General features: G+C 42.6%; 2 protein-coding genes across 9 annotated transcripts in view; both read right to left on the bottom strand.

Annotated features, from left to right (window-relative positions):
* Positions 1–19,741, bottom strand: part of Cdep (Chondrocyte-derived ezrin-like domain containing protein) — a 729,829-nt gene that overhangs the window by 266,287 nt on the left and 443,801 nt on the right. The window lies entirely within an intron of this gene.
* LOC139748601 (glutamine-dependent NAD(+) synthetase-like) lies at positions 8,830–13,759 on the bottom strand. The gene has a single exon (XM_071661719.1). It carries the CDS (start codon positions 10,705–10,707, stop codon positions 9,280–9,282), a length of 1,428 nt encoding a protein of 475 aa, XP_071517820.1. The 5' UTR covers positions 10,708–13,759; the 3' UTR covers positions 8,830–9,279.

The raw sequence follows: 19,741 nt of genomic DNA, 5'->3' as shown, positions 1-19,741 counted from the left end.
CCCCCTTCCCCCTCATGTGCACAAGGCAGCGCCAGGAAAAGACAACAAAGGGCCCATTCGCTCACACTCAGTCTCCAGCTGTCATGCAATAATGCCTGAAACCAGAGCTCCCTTTCCACATCCAGGCCCCACACAACTTTCCATGGTTTACCCCAGACGCTTCACATGCCCTGATTCAATCCATTGACAGCGCGTCGACCCCAGTATACCACATCGATCCAATTCACTCTATTCCTTGCCCGCCTTTCACCCTCCTGCATGTTCAGGCCCCGATCACTCAAAATCTTTTTCACTCCATCTTTCCACCTCCAATTTGGTCTCCCACTTCTCCTCGTTCCCTCCACCTCCGACATATATATCCTCTTGGTCAATCTTTCCTCACTCATTCTCTCCATGTGCCCAAACCATTTCAAAACACCCTCTTCTGCTCTCTCAACCACGCTCTTTTTATTTCCACACATCTCTCTTACCCTTACATTACTTACTCGATCAAACCACCTCACACCACATATTGTCCTCAAACATCTCATTTCCAGCACATCCATCCTCCTCTGCACAACTCTATCCATAGCCCACGCCTCGCAACCATGCATTGTTGGAACCACTATTCCTTCAAACATACCCATTTTTGCTTTCCAAGATGATGTTCTCGACTTCCACACAGTCTTCAAGGCTCCCAGGATTTTCGCCCCCTCCCCCACCCTATGATTTACTTCCACTTCCATGGTTCCATCCACTGCCAGATCCACTCCCAGATATCTAGAGCACTTTACTTCCTCCAGTTTTTCTCCATTCAAACTTACCTCCCAATTGACTTGACCCTCAACCCCACTGTACCTAATAACCTTGCTCTTATTCACATTTACTCTTAACTTTCTTCTTTCACACACTTTACCAAACTCAGTCACCAGCTTCTGCAGTTTCTCACATGAATCAGCCACCAGCGCTGTATCATCAGCAAACAACAACTGACTCACTTCCCAAGCTCTCTCATCCACAACAGACTGCATACTTGCCCCTCTTTCCAAAACTCTTGCATTCACCTCCCTAACAACCCCATCCATAAACAAATTAAACAACCATGGAGACATCACACACCCCTGCCGCAACCTACATTCACTGAGAACCAATCACTTCCCTCTCTTCCTACAAGTACACATGCCTTACATCCTCGATAAAAACTTTTCACTGCTTCTAACAACTTGCCTCCCACACCATATATTCTTAGTACCTTCCACAGAGCATCTCTGTCAACTCTATCATATGCCTTCTCCAGATCCATAAATGCTACATACAAATCCATTTGCTTTTCTAAGTATTTCTCGCATACATTCTTCAAAGCAAACACCTGATCCACACATCCTCTACCGCTTCTGAAACCATACTGCTCTTCCCCATATATATATATATATATATATATATATATATATATATATATATATATATATATATATATCTTTTTTCTTTTTCTTTCCAACTTTTTGCCATTTCCTGCATTAGCGAGGTAGCGTTAAGAACAGAGGACTGGGCCTTGAGGGAATACCCTCACATGGCCCAATTCTCTGTTCCTTCTTTTGGAAAATTAAAAAAAAAACGAGAGGGGAGGATTTCCAGCCCCCCGCTCCCTCCCCTTTTAGTCGCATTCTACGACACGCAGGGAATACGTGGGAAGTATTCTTTCTCCCCTATCCCCAGGGATAATATATATATTATATTTTTTTTTTTTTCATTATACTTTGTCGCTGTCTCCCGCGTTTGCGAGGTAGCGCAAGGAAACAGACGAAAGAAATGGCCCAACCCCCCCCCCATACACATGTATATACATACGTTCACACACGCAAATATACATACCTACACAGCTTTCCATGGTTTACCCCAGACGCTTCACATGCCTTGATTCAATCCACTGACAGCACGTCAACCCCGGTATACCACATCGCTCCAATTCACTCTATTCCTTGCCCTCCTTTCACCCTCCTGCATGTTCAGGCCCCGATCACACAAAATCTTTTTCACTCCATCTTTCCACCTCCAATTTGGTCTCCCACTTCTCCTCATTCCCTCCATCTCCGACACATATATCCTCTTGGTCAATCATTCCTCACTCATTCTCTCCATGTGCCCAAACCATTTCAAAACACCCTCTTCTGCTCTCTCAACCACGCTCTTTTTATTTCCACACATCTCTCTTACCCTTACGTTACTTACTCGATCAAACCAGTGAAAAGTTTTTATCGAGGATGTAAGGCATGTGTACGTGTAGGAAGAGAGGAAAGTGATTGGTTCTCAGTGAATGTAGGTTTGCGGCAGGGGTGTGTGATGTCTCCATGGTTGTTTAATTGTTTATGGATGGGGTTGTTAGGGAGGTGTATGCAAGAGTTTTGGAAAGAGGGGCAAGTATGAAGTCTGTTGTGGATGAGAGAGCTTGGGAAGTGAGTCAGTTGTTGTTCGCTGATGATACAGCGCTGGTAGCTGATTCATGTGAGAAACTGCAGAAGCTGGTGACTGAGTTTGGTAAAGTGTGTGAAAGAAGAAAGTTAAGAGTAAATGTGAATAAGAGCAAGGTTATTAGGTACAGTAGGGTTGAGGGTCAAGTCAATTGGGAGGTGAGTTTGAATGGAGAAAAACTGGAGGAAGTAAAGTGTTTTAGATATCTGGGAGTGGATCTGGCAGCGGATGGAACCATGGAAGCAGAAGTGGATCATAGGGTGGGGAGGGGGCGAAAATTCTGGGAGCCTTGAAGAATGTGTGGAAGTCGAGAACATTATCTCGGAAAGCAAAAATGGGTATGTTTGAAGGAATAGTGGTTCCAACAATGTTGTATGGTTGCGAGGCGTGGGCTATGGATAGAGTTGTGCGCAGGAGGATGGATGTGCTGGAAATGAGATGTTTGAGGACAATGTGTGGTGTGAGGTGGTTTGATCGAGTAAGTAACGTAAGTGTAAGAGAGATGTGTGGAAATAAAAAGAGCGTGGTTGAGAGAGCAGAAGAGGGTGTTTTGAAATGGTTTGGGCACATGGAGAGAATGAGTGAGGAATGATTGACCAAGAGGATATATGTGTCGGAGATGGAGGGAATGAGGAGAAGTGGGAGACCAAATTGGAGGTGGAAAGATGGAGTGAAAAAGATTTTGCGTGATCGGGGCCTGAACATGCAGGAGGGTGAAAGGAGGGCAAGGAATAGAGTGAATTGGATCGATGTGGTATACCGGGGTTGACGTGCTGCCAGTGGATTGAATCACGGCATGTGAAGCGTCTGGGGTAAACCATGGAAAGCTGTGTAGGTATGTATATTTGCGTGTGTGGACGTATGTATATACATGTGTATGGGGGTGGGTTGGGCCATTTCTTTCGTCTGTTTCCTTGCGCTACCTCGCAAACGCAGGAGACAGCGACAAAGCAAAAAAATATATATATATATATATATATATATATATATATATATATATATATATATATATATTTCAATGTATACATACACAGACATATACATATATACAAATGTACATATTCATACTTGCTGCCTTCATCCATTCCCGCTACCACCCTGCCACACATGAAACAGCACCCTCTCCCCCGTGCGCACGTGAGGTAGTGCTAGGGAAAAGACAACAAAGGCAGGAGGAGGTGGGTGCCATTTCATGTGTGGCGGGGTGGCAACAGGAATGAATAAAGGCAGCAAGTATCAATTATGTACATGTGTATATATGTATATGTCTATGTATATATATGTATATGTAGTGAAAAAGATTTTGAGTGATCGGGGCCTGAACATGCAGGAGGGTGAAAGGCGTGCAAGGCATAGAGTGAATTGGAACGATGTGGTATACTGGGGTTGACGTGCTGTCAATGGATTGAACCAGGGCATGTGAAGCATCTGGGGTAAACCATGGAAAGTTCTGTGGGGCCTGGATGTGGAAAGGGAGCTGTGGTTTCGGTGCATTATTCCATGACAGCTAGAGACTGAGAGCGAACGAATGGGGCCTTCCTTGTCTTTTCCTAGTGCTACCTCGCACACATGAGGGGGGAAGGGGGTTGTTATTCCATGTGTGGCGAGGTGGCGATGGGAATGAATAAGGGCAGACAGTATGAATTATGTACATGTGTATATATGTATATGTCTGTGTGTGTCTATATATGTGTACATTGAGATGTATGGGTGTGTATGTTTGTGTGTGTGGATGTGTGTGTATATACATGTGTATGGGGGTGGGTTGGGCCATTTCTTTCTTCTGTTTCCTTGCGCTACCTCGCAAATGCGGGAGACAGCGACAAAGCAAAATTTTGGGAGCCTTGAAAAATGTGTGGAAGTCGAGAACATTATCTCGGAAAGCAAAAATGGGTATGTTTGAAGGAATAGTGGTTCCAACAATGTTGTATGGTTGCGAGGCGTGGGCTATGGATAGAGATGTGCGCAGGAGGATGGATGTGCTGGAAATGAGATGTCTGAGGAAAATGTGTGGTGTGAGGTGGTTTGATCGAGTAAGTAACGTAAGGGTAAGAGAGATGTGTGGAAATAAAAAGAGCGTGGTTGAGAGAGCAGAAGAGGGTGTTTTGAAATGGTTTGGGCACATGGAGAGAATGAGTGAGGAAAGATTGACCAAGAGGATATATGTGTCGGAGGTGGAGGGAACGAGGAGAAGAGGGAGACCAAATTGGAGGTGGAAAGATGGAGTGAAAAAGATTTTGTGTGATCGGGGCCTGAACATGCAGGAGGGTGAAAGGAGGGCAAGGAATAGAGTGAATTGGAGCGGTGTGGTATACAGGGGTTGACGTGCTGTCAGTGGATTGAATCAAGGCATGTGAAGCGTCTGGGGTAAACCATGGAAGGCTGTGTAGGTATGAATATTTGCGTGTGTGGACGTGTGTATGTACATGTGTATGGGGGGGGGGTTGGGCCATTTCTTTCGTCTGTTTCCTTGCGCTACCTCGCAAACGCGGGAGACAGCGACAAAGTATAAAAAAAAAAAAAAAAAAAAAAAAAAAATATATATATATATATATATATATAAACAGGAGTTGTGGGAGTATGTGATAGAATGTAAGAAAGTAAATTCTCGATTAATATGGGTAAAACTGAAAGTTGATGGAGAGAGATGGGTGATTATTGGTGCATATGCACCTGGGCATGAGAAGAAAGATCATGAGAGGCAAGTGTTTTGGGAGCAGCTGAATGAGTGTGTTAGTGGTTTTGATGCACAAGACCGGGTTATAGTGATGGGTGATTTGAATGCAAAGGTGAGTAATGTGGCAGTTGAGGGAATAATTGGTACACATGGGGTGTTCAGTGTTGTAAATTGAAATGGTGAAGAGCTTGTTGATTTATGTGCTGAAAAAGGACTGGTGATTGGGAATACCTGGTTTAAAAAGCGAGATATACATAAGTATACCTATGTAAGTAGGAGAGATGGCCAGAGAGCGTTATTGGATTACGTGCTAATTGACAGGCGCACGAAAGAGAGACTTTTGGATGTTAATGTGCTGAGAGGTGCAACTGGAGGGATGTCTGATCATTATCTTGTGGAGGCTAAGGTAAAGATTTGTATGGGTTTTCAGAAAAGAAGAGTGAATGTTGGGGTGAAGAGGGTGGTGAGAGTAAGTGAGCTTGGGAAGGAGACTTGTGTGAGGAAGTACCAGGAGAGACTGAGTACAGAATGGAAAAAGGTGAGAACAATGGAAGTAAGGGGAGTGGGGGAGGAATGGGATGTATTTAGGGAATCAGTGATGGATTGCGCAAAAGATGCTTGTGGCATGAGAAGCGTGGGAGGTGGGTTGATTAGAAAGGGTAGTGAGTGGTGGGATGAAGAAGTAAGATTATTAGTGAAAGAGAAGAGAGAGGCATTTGGACGAGTTTTGCAGGGAAAAAATGCAATTGAAAGACACAGGAGGTCAAGAGAAAGGTGTAAGAGGTGAAAAAGAGGGCAAATGAGAGGGGAGAATAAAAAGATGTTCTGGAAGGAGGTAAATAAAGTGCGTAAGACAAGGGAGCAAATGGGAATTTCAGTGAAGGGCGCAAATGGGGAGGCGATAACAAGTAGTGGTGATGTGAGAAGGAGATGGAGTGAGTATTTTGAAGGTTTGTTGAATGTGTTTGATGATAGAGTGGCAGATATAGGGTGTTTTGGTCGAGGTGGTGTGCAAAGTGAGAGGGCTAGGGAAAATGATTTGGTAAACAGAGAAGAGGTAGTAAAAGCTTTGCGGAAGATGAAAGCTGGCAAGGCAGCAGGTTTCGATGGTATTGCAGTGGAATTTATTAAAAAAGGGGGTGACTGTATTGTTGACTGGTTGGTAAGGTTATTTAATGTATGTATGACTCATGGTGAGGTGCCTGAGGATTGGCGGAATGCGTGCATAGTGCCATTGTACAAAGGCAAAGGGGATAAGAGTGAGTACTCAAATTACAGAGGTATAAGTTTGTTGAGTATTCCTGGTAAATTATATGGGAGGGTATTGATTGAGAGGGTGAAGGCATGTACAGAGCATCAGATTGGGGAAGAGCAGTGTGGTTTCAGAAGTGGTAGAGGATGTGTGGATCAGGTGTTTGCTTTGAAGAATGTATTTGAGAAATACTTCGAAAAGCAAATGGATTTGTACGTAGCATTTATGGATCTGGAGAAGGCATATGATAGAGTTGATAGAGATGCTCTGTGGAAGGTATTAAGAATATATGGTGTGGGAGGCAAGTTGTTAGAAGCAGTGAAAAAGTTTTTATCGAGGATGTAAGGCATGTGTACGTGTAGGAAGAGAGGAAAGTGATTGGTTCTCAGTGAATGTAGGTTTGCAGCAGGGGTGTGTGATGTCTCCATGGTTGTTTAATTTGTTTATGGATGGGGTTGTTAGGGAGGTGAATGCAAGAGTTTTGGAAAGAGGGGCAAGTATGAAGTCTGTTGTGGATGAGAGAGCTTGGGAAGTGAGTCAGTTGTTGTTCGCTGATGATACAGCGCTGGTGGCTGATTCATGTGAGAAACTGCAGAAGCTGGTGACTGAGTTTGGTAAAGTGTGTGAAAGAAGAAAGTTTAGAGTAAATGTGAATAAGAGCAAGGTTATTAGGTACAGTAGGGTTGAGGGTCAAGTCAATTGGGAGGGAAGTTTGAATGGAGAAAAACTGGAGGAAGTAAAGTGTTTTAGATATCTGGGAGTGGATCTGGCAGCGGATGGAACCATGGAAGCGGAAGTGAATCATAGGGTGGGGGAGGGGGCGAAAATCCTGGGAGCCTTGAAGAATGTGTGGAAGTTGAGAACATTATCTCGGAAAGCAAAAATGGGTATGTTTGAAGGAATAGTGGTTCCAACAATGATGTATGGTTGCGAGGCGTGGGCTATGGATAGAGTTGTGCGCAGGAGGATGGATGTGCTGGAAATGAGATGTTTGAGGACAATGTGTGGTGTGAGGTGGTTTGATTGAGTAAGTAACGTAAGGGTAAGAGAGATGTGTGGAAATAAAAAGAGCGTGGTTGAGAGAGCAGAAGAGGGTGTTTTGAAATGGTTTGGGCACATGGAGAGAATGAGTGAGGAAAGATTGACCAAGAGGATGTATGTGTCGGAGGTGGAGGGAACGAGGAGAAGTGGGAGACCAAATTGGAGGTGGAAAGATGGAGTGAAAAAGATTTTGAGTGATCGGGGCCTGAACATGCAGGAGGGTGAAAGGCGGGCAAGGAATAGAGTGAACTGGATCGATGTGGTATACTGGGGTTGACGTGCTGTCAGTGGATTGAAACAGGGCATGTGAAGCATCTGGGGTAAACCATGGAAAGTTGTGTCGGGCCTGGATGTGGAAAGGGAGCTGTGGTTTCGGGCATTATTGCATGACAGCTAGAGACTGAGTGTGAACGAATGGGGCCTTTGTTGTCTTTTCCTAGCGCTACCTCGTACACATGAGGGGGGAGGGGGATGGTATTCCATGTGTGGCGAGGTGGCGATGGGAATGAATAAAGGCAGACAGTGTGAATTGTGTGCATCGGTATATATGTATGTGTCTGTGTGTGTATATATATGTGTACATTGAGATGTATAGGTATGTATATTTGCGTGTGTGGACGTGTATGTATATACATGTGTATGGGGGTGGGTTGGGCCATTTCTTTCGTCTGTTTCCTTGCGCTACCTCGCAAACGCGGGAGACAGCGACAAAGCAAAATATATATATATATATATATATATATATATATATATATATATATATATATATATATATATATACGAATAAAGTGCATATGAACGCGCACCTTAAATATATATATATATATATGTATATATATATATCATCCCTGGGGATAGGGGATTAAGAATACTTCCCACGTATTCCCTGCGTGTCATAGAAGGCGACTAAAAGGGGAGGGAGCGGGGGGCTGGAAATCCTCCCCTCTCGTTTTTTTTTTTTTTTTAATTTTCCAAAAGAAGGAACAGAGGGGGCCAGTTGAGGATATTCCAAAAAAGGCCCAGTCCTCTGTTCCTAGCGCTACCTCGCTAACGCGGGAAATGGCGAATAGTTTAGGAAAAAAAAATATATATATATATATATATATATATATATATATATATATATATATATATATATATATACATATATATATATATTTTTCATACTATTCGCTATTTCCCGCGATAGCGAGGTAGCGTTAAGAACAGAGGACTGGGCCTTTGAGGGAATATCCTCACCTGGCCCTCTTCTCTGTTCCTTCTTTTCGAAAATTAAAAAAAAAAAAAAAACGAGAGGGGAGGATTTCCAGCCCCCCGCTCCCTTCCCTTTTAGTCGCCTTCTACGACACACAGGGAATACGTGGGAAGTATTCTTTCTCCCCTATCCCCAGGGAATATATTAAGCATATATATATATATATATATATATATATATATATATATAACAAAGATGAGCAAAGAAAGACTGACTAAGAGGATCTTAATATTAAAAGTAGATGAAACAAATGGGAATAGGGAGACCTAGAAGATGAAAGGAATGACTGAAGGAGGCTTTGGGGTACTGGGGCCTAAACATTCAGGAAAATGAAGGGCATGCACAGGATAGAATGAACTGGATTCATGTGAAATATAGGATCAACAAGATGGTAATGGACTGATCCAGAGCATATGAAGCAATCTAAAAGACCTGGTTGTGGATGGTAAGTGCTGGTTTCAGTAAATCATACTTGACAGCTGGAGAGTGGACATGTGTAAGTGAGGCCAGTATTATCACGTTCCTGATGTTTCCTATACAAAGTTGGAAAAAGCAATTACATATGAAAAAAAAAATCTAAAATGTTATTATCTACTAAAAAACTCTTTACATTTGTATGTTGTTATTAAGGTACTGAATGGTAGAAGAAGCTGAATCCCCACAACGACTTGCTTTCTGAGTACTGTGTCCAAGAGCATTAACAAAGATTGATGTAGATCCACGGCGTTTTCGGTCTTCCTCACTAGCAGGTCCAAGATGAGAGGATGAACTTTTACTACTTTCCATTTTCTGATCTTGGTAGTGTGGCACTATCATGTTCAATGCAATATGTTTACTTTCATTTGTGCAGTCTTGTTCACTGTGTGCATCTTGAATGACAGGTCCAGGTGCTACTTCTACTCCTCGACGATGAGACTCACTACCAGTAAATCCAGTGAGTGAGTTGTTGGATGACCGCGCTGAAGGCCGTGTGAAGGAAGACGACCGACTGCCTTTATTGGAACATGTAGACCCACTTCGTTCAACTTGATCTCCATCCCTTCCACAATCTAACTTTTCCACTGCTTTATCTATAGCTTTAAACTGCCACACCCAGCGGTAGTTGTACAGGAACTGTCGGTGGTCAAAGCAATGATCATCAGGTGAATATGTCTCAGCATGGTATGCTGGAGTCAAAACAGTCATCTTGTGGCGGTTAATACTGTAACAACGGAAGAACAGCTTAACTTTCTCTGCAACCTCTTTAGGTGCACATTGATCAGACCAAAGATGAACTAGCTTGCCAAACATGGAGTATGGACCACAACATTCAACTTTTTGAAGCTTTCCATATGTGGACAGTTCATCATACGACATGCCCATGTCTGCTTCATCTGTTTGTACAAGTGAGCCCTCCTCAAGTGGTTCAAGTTCTGCAGTAGGTGGCGCTCCTAGAATATCGCCTAGTACAGGAACATTAAGTCTGTCTTTGGCTAGAAGCAGAAATCTCTTGAGGTCAGCCTTGGAAAATCCACCGATGGGATTATTATCAGCAGAACTACAGTCATATTTAGTCATGTATCCCCTTAGTGCCTCATCTACATTTGCAGATCCTAAAACCAAGAGTCCACCCTGTCTTCCACGAACCCAGAGCATCAACTGAGCAAAGAGATAGGCAAGCACCATACGAAGTCTTGCTTGCACGTTCTGCAAGGCAAGGTTTTCTCTAACTGTTCCTCCATGCACTCTAAACTTTGGGATGAAACCTGTGGCAGCACTGAAGATGCCTAGTGCTGTTGATACCATACTGTCAATTGCTATTGGTATGTGGTAGCTTCCAATCTGCTGGGAAAGAAGTTTTGCTCGAGATTTGGTCTCTGTTGACGAGTTCTCAGTAGCCATGTAGACTGTGTGGAAAAGTCTGCCACAAAGCTCCCGACGATCTCGAGGAACATAGTCAGCTTGGGATACTATGCGCCTCACATCTTCCCCCCCATACACATGTATATACATACGTCCACACACGCAAATATACATACCTACACAGCTTTCCATGGATGAACATGCCTTGATTCAATCCACTGACAGCACGTCAGCCCCGGTATACCACATCGCTCCAATTCACTCTATTCCTTGCCCTCCTTTCACCCTCCTGCATGTTCAGGCCCCGATCACACAAAATCTTTTTCACTCCATCTTTCCACCTCCAATTTGGTCTCCCTCTTCTCCTTGTTCCCTCCACCTCCGACACATATATCCTCTTGGTCAATCTTTCCTCACTCATCCTCTCCATGTGCCCAAACCACTTCAAAACACCCTCTTCTGCTCTCTCAACCACGCTCTTTTTATTTCCACACATCTCTCTTACCCTTACGTTACTCACTCGATCAAACCACCTCACACCACACATTGTCCTCAAACATCTCATTTCCAGCACATCCATCCTCCTGCGCACAACTCTATCCATAGCCCACGCCTCGCAACCATACAACAATGTTGGAACCACTATTCCTTCAAACATACCCATTTTTTTTTCCGAGATAATGTTCTCGACTTCCACACATTCTTCAAGGCCCCCAGAATTTTCGCCCCCTCCCCCACCCTATGATCCACTTCCGCTTCCAAGGTTCCATCCACTGCCAGATCCACTCCCAGATATCTAAAACACTTCACTTCCTCCAGTTTTTCTCCATTCAAACTCACCTCCCAATTGACTTGACCCTCAACCCTACTGTACCTAATAACCTTGCTCTTATTCACATTTACTCTTAACTTTCTTCTTCCACACACTTTACCAAACTCAGTCACCAGCTTCTGCAGTTTCACACATGAATCAGCCACCAGCGCTGTGTCATCAGCGAACAACAACTGACTCACTTCCCAAGCTCTCTCATCCCCAACAGACTTCATACTTGCCCCTCTTTCCAAAACTCTTGCATTTACCTCCCTAACAACCCCATCCATAAACAAATTAAACAACCATGGAGACATCACACACCCCTGCCGCAAACCTACATATATATATATATATATATTAGTGAAAGAGAAGAGAGAGGCATTTGGACGATTTTTGCAGGGAAAAAATGCAACTGAGTGGGAGATGTATGAAAGAAAGAGACAGGAGGTCAAGATAAAGGTGCAAGAGGTGAAAAAGAGGGCAAATGAGAGTTGGGGTGAGAGAGTATCATTAAATTTTAGGGAGAATAAAAAGATGTTCTGGAAGGAGGTAAATAAAGTGCGTAAGACAAGGGAGCAAATGGGAATTTCAGTGAAGGGCGCAAATGGGGAGGCGATAACAAGTAGTGGCGATGTGAGAAGGAGATGGAGTGAGTATTTTGAAGGTTTGTTGAATGTGTTTGATGATAGAGTGGCAGATATAGGGTGTTTTGGTCAAGGTGGTGTGCAAAGTGAGAGGGCTAGGGAAAATGATTTGGTAAACAGAGAAGAGGTAGTAAAAGCTTTGCGGAAGATGAAAGCCGGCAAGGCAGCAGGTTTGGATGGTATTGCAGTGGAATTTATTAAAAAAAGGGGGTGACTGTATTGTTGACTGGTTGGTAAGGTTATTTAATGTATGTATGACTCATGGTGAGGTGCCTGAGGATTGGCGGAATGCGTGCATAGTGCCATTGTACAAAGGCAAAGGGGATAAGAGTGAGTGCTCAAATTACAGAGGTATAAGTTTGTTGAGTATTCCTGGCAAATTATATGGGAGGGTATTGATTGAGAGGGTGAAGGCATGTACAGAGCATCAGATTGGGGAAGAGCAGTGTGGTTTCAGAAGTGGTAGAGGATGTGTGGATCAGGTGTTTGCTTTGAAGAATGTATGTGAAAAATACTTAGAAAAGCAAATGGATTTGTATGTAGCATTTATGGATCTGGAGAAGGCATATGATAGAGTTGATAGAGATGCTCTGTGGAAGGTATTAAAAATATATGGTGTGGGAGGCAAGTTGTTAGAAGCAGTGAAAAGTTTTTATCGAGGATGTAAGGCATGTGTACGTGTAGGAAGAGAGGAAAGTGATTGGTTCTCAGTGAATGTAGGTTTGCGGCAGGGGTGTGTGATGTCTCAATGGTTGTTTAATTTGTTTATGGATGGGGTTGTTAGGGAGGTGAATGCAAGAGTTTTGGAAAGAGGGGCAATTATGAAGTCTGTTGTGGATGAGAGAGCTTGGGAAGTGAGTCAGTTGTTGTTCGCTGATGATACAGTGCTGGTGGCTGATTCACGTGAGAAACTGCAGAAGCTGGTGACTGAGTTTGGTAAAGTGTGTGAAAGAAGAAAGTTTAGAGTAAATGTGAATAAGAGCAAGGTTATTAGGTACAGTAGGGTTGAGGGTCAAGTCAATTGGGAGGTAAGTTTGAATGGAGAAAAACTGGAGGAAGTAAAGTGTTTTAGATATCTGGGAGTGGATCTGGCAGCGGATGGAACCATGGAAGCAGGAGTGAATCATAGGGTGGGGGAGGGGGCGAAAATCCTAGGAGCCTTGAAGAATGTGTGGAAGTCGATAACATTATCTCGGAAAGCAAAAATGGGTATGTTTGAAGGAATAGTGGTTCCAACAATGATGTATGGTTGCGAGGCGTGGGCTATGGATAGAGTTGTGCGCAGGAGGGTGGATGTGCTGGAAATGAGATGTTTGAGGACAATGTGTGGTGTGAGGTGGTTTGATCGAGTAAGTAACGTAAGGGTAAGAGAGATGTGTGGAAATAAAAAGAGCGTGGTTGAGAGAGCAGAAGAGGGTGTTTTGAAATGGTTTGGGCACATGGAGAGAATGAGTGAGGAAAGATTGACCAAGAGGATATATGTGTCGTAGGTGGAGGGAACGAGGAGAAGTGGGAGACCAAATTGGAGGTGGAAGGATGGAGTGAAAAAGATTTTGTGTGATCGGGGCCTGAACATGCAGGAGGGTGAAAGGAGGGCAAGGAATAGAGTGAATTGGATCGATGTGGTATACCGTGGATGACGTGCTGTCAGTGGATTGAATCAGGGCGTGTGAAGCGTCTGGGGTAAACCATGGAAAGCTGTGTAGGTATGTATATTTGCGTGTGTGGACGTGTATGTATATACATGTGTATGGGGGTGGGTTGAGCCATTTCTTTCATCTGTTTCCTTGCGCTACCTCGCAAACGCGGGAGACCGGCAAAAAAAAAAATATATATATATATATATATATATATATATATATATATATATATATATATATATATATATATATATATTCTTTTTTTTTTTTCATACTATTCGCCATTTCCCGCATTAGCGAGGTAGCGTTAAGAACAGAGGACTGGGCCTTTGAGGGAATATCCTCATATGGCCCCCTTCTCTGTTCCTTCTTTTGGAAAATTTAAAAAAAAAATGAGAGAGGAGGATTTCCAGCCCCCCGCTCCCTTCCCTTTTAGTCGCCTTCTACGACATGCAGGGAATACGTGGGAAGTATTCTTTCTCCCCTATATATATTTATCTATTTATTCACTTTGCCCCGTCGCCGTCCCCCGCACCAGCGAGGCAGCGCAAGGAAACAGACGAAAGAACGGCCCAACCCACCCACACACACATGTATATACATACACGTCCACACACACCACATATACACACCTATACATCTCAACGTACACATATATATATACATATATATATATATATATATATATATATATATATATATATATATATATATATATATATATATACATATAACTTTCTAAAATGGGAAACAGAAGAAGGAGTCACGCGGGGAGTGCTCATCCTCCTCGAAGGCTCAGATTGGGGTGCCTAAATGTGTGTGGATGTAACCAAGATGTAAAAAAGGAGAGATAGGTAGTATGTTTGAGGAAAGGAACCTGGATGTTTTGGCTGTGAGTGAAACGAAGCTCAAGGGTAAAGGGGAAGAGTGGTTTGGGAATGTCTTGGGAGTAAAGTCAGGGGTTAGTGAGAGGACAAGAGCAAGGGAAGGAGTAGCAGTACTCCTGAAACAGGAGTTGTGGAAGTATGTGATAGAAAGTAAGAAAGTAAATTCTCAATTAATATGGGTAAAACTGAAAGTTGATGGAGAGAGATGGGTGATTATTGGTGTATATGCACCTGGGCATGAGAAGAAAGATCATGAGAGGCAAGTGTTTTGGGAGCAGCTGAATGAGTGTGTTAGTGGTTTTGATGCACGAGACCGGGTTATAGTGTTGGGTGATTTGAATGCAAAGGTGAGTAATGTGGCAGTTGAGGGAATAATTGGTATACATGGGGTGTTCAGTGTTGTAAATGGAAATGGTGAAGAGCTTCTAGATTTATGTGCTGAAAAAGGACTGATGATTGGGAATACCTGGTTTAAAAAGCGAGATATACATAAGTATACTTATGTAAGTAGGAGAGATGGCCAGAGAGCGTTATTGGATTACGTGTTAATTGACAGGCGCGCGAAAGAGAGACTTTTGGATGTTAATGTGCTGAGAGGTGCAACTGGAGGGATGTCTGATCATTATCTTGTGGAGGCTAAGGTGAAGATTTGTATGGGTTTTCAGAGAAGAAGAGTGAATGTTGGGGTGAAGAGGGTGGTGAGAGTAAGTAAGCTTGGGAAGGAGACTTGTGTGAGGAAGTACCAGGAGAGACTGAGTGCAGAATGGAAAAAGGTGAGAACAATGGAAGTAAGGGGAGTGGGGGAGGAATGGGATGTACTTAGGGAATCAGTGATGGATTGCGCAAAAGATGCTTGTGGCATGAGAAGAGTGGGAGGTGGGTTGATTAGAAAGGGTAGTGAGTGGTGGGATGAAGAAGTAAGAGTATTAGTGAAAGAGAAGAGAGAGGCATTTGGACGATTTTTGCAGGGAAAAAATGAAATTGAGTGGGAGACGTATAAAAGAAAGAGACAGGAGGTCAAGAGAAAGGTGCAAGAGGTGAAAAAAAGGGCAAATGAGAGTTGGGGTGAGAGAGTATCATTAAATTTTAGAAAGAATAAAAAGATGTTCTGGAAGGAGGTAAATAAAGTGCGTAAGACAAGGGAGCAAATGGGAACTTCAGTGAAGGGCGCAAATGGGGAGGTGATAACAAGTAGTGGTGATGTGAGGAGATGGAGTGAGTATTTTGAAGGTTTGTTGAATGTGTTTGATGATAGAGTGGCAGATATAGGGTGTTTTGGTCGAGGTGGTGTGCAAAGTGCGAGGGTTAGGGAAAATGAGTTGGTAAACAGAGAAGAGGTAGTAAAAGCTTTGCGGAAGATGAAAGCCGGCAAGGCAGCAGGTTTGGATGGTATTGCAGTGGAATTTATTAAAAAAGGGGGTGACTGTATTGTTGACTGGTTGGTAAGGTTATTTAATGTATGTATGACTCATGGTGAGGTGCCTGAGGATTGGCGGAATGCGTGCATAGTGCCATTGTACAAAGGCAAAGGGGATAAGAGTGAGTGCTCAAATTACAGAGGTATAAGTTTGTTGAGTATTCCTGGCAAATTATATGGGAGGGTATTGATTGAGAGGGTGAAGGCATGTACAGAGCATCAGATTGGGGAAGAGCAGTGTGGTTTCAGAAGTGGTAGAGGATGTGTGGATCAGGTGTTTGCTTTGAAGAATGTATGTGAGAAATACTTAGAAAAGCAAATGGATTTGTACGTAGCATTTATGGATCTGGAGAAGGCATATGATAGAGTTGATAGAGATGCTCTGTGGAAGGTATTAAGAATATATGGTGTGGGAGGCAAGTTGTTAGAAGCAGTGAAAAGTTTTTATCGAGGATGTAAGGCATGTGTACGTGTAGGAAGAGAGGAAAGTGATTGGTTCTCAGTGAATGTAGGTTTGCGGCAGGGGTGTGTGATGTCTCCATGGTTGTTTAATTGTTTATGGATGGGGTTGTTAGGGAGGTGAATGCAAGAGTTTTGGAAAGAGGGGCAAGTATGAAGTCTGTTGGGGATGAGAGAGCTTGGGAAGTGAGTCAGTTGTTGTTCGCTGATGATACAGCGCTGGTGGCTGATTCATGTGAGAAACTGCAGAAGCTGGTGACTGAGTTTGGTAAAGTGTGTGAAAGAAGAAAGTTAAGAGTAAATGTGAATAAGAGCAAGGTTATTAGGTACAGTAGGGTTGAGGGTCAATTCAATTGGGAGGTGAGTTTGAATGGAGAAAAACTGGAGGAAGTGAAGTGTTTTAGATATCTGGGAGTGGATCTGGCAGCGGATGGAACCATGGAAGCGGAAGTGGATCATAGGGTGGGGGAGGGGGCGAGAATTCTGGGAGCCTTGAAGAATGTGTGGAAGTGGAGAACATTATCTCGGAAAGCAAAAATGGGTATGTTTGAAGGAATAGTGGTTCCAACAATGTTGTACGGTTGCGAGGCGTGGACTATGGCTAGAGTTGTGCGCAGGAGGATGGATGTGCTGGAAATGAGATGTTTGAGGACAATGTGTGGTGTGAGGTGGTTTGATCGAGTAAGTAACGTAAGGGTAAGAGAGATGTGTGGAAATAAAAAGAGCGTGGTTGAGAGAGCAGAAGAGGGTGTTTTGAAATGGTTTGGTCACATAGAGAGAATGAGTGAGGAAAGATTGACCAAGAGGATATATGTGTCGGAGGTGGAGGGAATGAGGAGAAGAGGGAGACCAAATTGGAGGTGGAAAGATGGAGTGAAAAAGATTTTGTGTGATCGGGGCCTGAACATGCAGGAGGGTGAAAGGAGGGCAAAGAATAGAGTGAATTGGAGCGATGTGGTATACCGGGGTTGACGTGCTGTCAGTGGATTGAATCAAGGCATGTGTATGGGGGTGGGTTGGGCCATTTCTTTCGTCTGTTTCCTTACGCTACCTTGTAAACGCGGGAGACAGCGACAAAGCAAAAAAAAAAAAAAAAAAAAATATATATATATATATATATATATATATATATATATATATATATATAGGGGAGGATTTCCAGCCCCCCACTCCCTCCCCTTTTAGTCACCTTCTATGACACGCAGGGAATATGTGGGAAGTCTTCTATCTCCCCTATCCCCAGGGATAACATGTGATTTTATAAGCCATAATTCTTCTTGGGTACTTGTAAAAGAGGGAGTGATCAGACCATACCCAGAGCACTTTCATTCAATGTTAAATCTTTCTCTCCCTAAGGATACTGCTTCCTTACAGAGATCCATGGGGATGCTTGCACATTACTCCCATTGGATACTAATTTTTCTCAAAAGATCCATCCTCTCTTGCATGCTGATGGATTTACTCTGTCTACTGATGCAGCACTAGTTTTTGAGAACTTAAAGATATTGCGGATTCGGTGGTAAAAGCTATTGACCCTACGTCTCCTTTCGCTATGGAAACCGATGCTTCAGGCCATGCTATAACTGCTACACTATCTCAGAATGGTCTTCCAGTAGCATTCTTTTCTCATACTCTTTCTAATAGTGAACAGAAACATTCTCCTGAAGCAAAAGAAGCATATGCCTTAGTAAAAGCCCTTAGAAAGTGGAAATTATCTTGTTGGACATCACTTTAAGCTTATTACAGATCAGCTTGGTGTGAAGTTCACGTTCGAACCCCAAATCTGCTAGCAAAATCAAAAACCATATTGTGTGCTGCCCAGGTAAAGAAGATTATTATTCTGATTTGTCGCTGTCTCCCACGTCTGCGAGGTAGCGCAAGGAAACAGGCGAAAGAAATGGCCCAACCCACCCCCATACACATGTATGTACATACATGTCCACACACGCAAATATACATACCTATACATCTTAATGTACACATATATATACACACACAGACATATACATATATATACATATACATATATACATATATATATATATATATATATATATATATATATATATATATATACATATATATATATATATATATATATATATATATATATATATATATATATATATATATATATACATATATATATATATATATTAGGTACAGTAGGGTTGAGGGTCAAGTCAATTGGGAGGTGAGTTTGAATGGAGAAAAACTGGAGGATGTGAAGTGTTTTAGATATCTGGGAGTGGATCTGTCAGCGGATGGAACCATGGAAGCGGAAGTGGATCATAGGGTGGGGGAGGGGGCGAAAATTTTGGGAGCCTTGAAAAATGTGTGGAAGTCGAGAACATTATCTCGGAAAGCAAAAATGGGTATGTTTGAAGGAATAGTAGTTCCAACAATGTTGTATGGTTGCGAGGCGTGGGCTATGGATAGAGTTGTGCGCAGGAGGATGGATGTGCTGGAAATGAGATGTTTGAGGACAATGTGTGGTGTGAGGTGGTTTGATCGAGTAAGTAACGTAAGGGTAAGAGAGATGTGTGGAAATAAAAAGAGCGTGGTTGAGAGAGCAGAAGAGGGTGTTTTGAAATGGTTTGGGCACATGGAGAGAATGAGTGAGGAAAGATTGACCAAGAGGATATATGTGTCGGAGGTGGAGGGAACTAGGAGAAGAGGGAGACCAAATTGGAGGTGGAAAGATGGAGTGAAAAGGATTTTGTGTGATCGGGGCCTGAACATGCAGGAGGGTGAAAGGAGGGCAAGGAATAGAGTGAATTGGAGCGATGTGGTATACAGGGGTTGACGTGCTGTCAGTGGATTGAATCAAGGCATGTGAAGCGTCCGGGGTAAACCATGGAAAGCTGTGTAGGTATGTATATTTGCGTGTGTGGACGTGTGTATGTACATGTGTATGGGGGGGTTGGGCCATTTCTTTCATCTGTTTCCTTGCGCTACCTCGCAAACGCGGGAGACAGCGACAAAGTATAAAAAAAATATATATATATATATATATATATATATATATATATATATATATATATATATATATATATATATATATATATATATATATATATATATATATATATATATATATATATATATATATATATATATATATATATTTTTTTTTTTTTATATATATATATATATATATATATATATATATATATATCCTCGATAAAACTTTTCACTGCTTCTAACAACTTGCCTCCCACACCATATATTCTTAATACCTTCCACAGAGCATCTCTATCAACTCTATCATATGCCTTCTCCAGATCCATAAATGCTACATACAAATCCATTTGCTTTTCTAAGTATTTCTCACATACATTCTTCAAAGCAAACACCTGATCCAC

The sequence above is a fragment of the Panulirus ornatus genome, chromosome 5, assembly GCF_036320965.1.
Source record: "Panulirus ornatus isolate Po-2019 chromosome 5, ASM3632096v1, whole genome shotgun sequence".
Lineage (NCBI taxonomy): Eukaryota > Metazoa > Arthropoda > Malacostraca > Decapoda > Palinuridae > Panulirus > Panulirus ornatus.
Note: the sequence above shows the minus strand (reverse complement) of the source record. Positions and strands in the feature narration are given on the sequence as shown.

What these genes read in the sequence shown, in the direction of transcription:
- LOC139748601 (XM_071661719.1), bottom strand. Translation starts at nt 10,707, where the DNA reads ATGGAAAGCTGTGTAGGTATGTATATTTGCGTGTGTGGACGTATGTAT.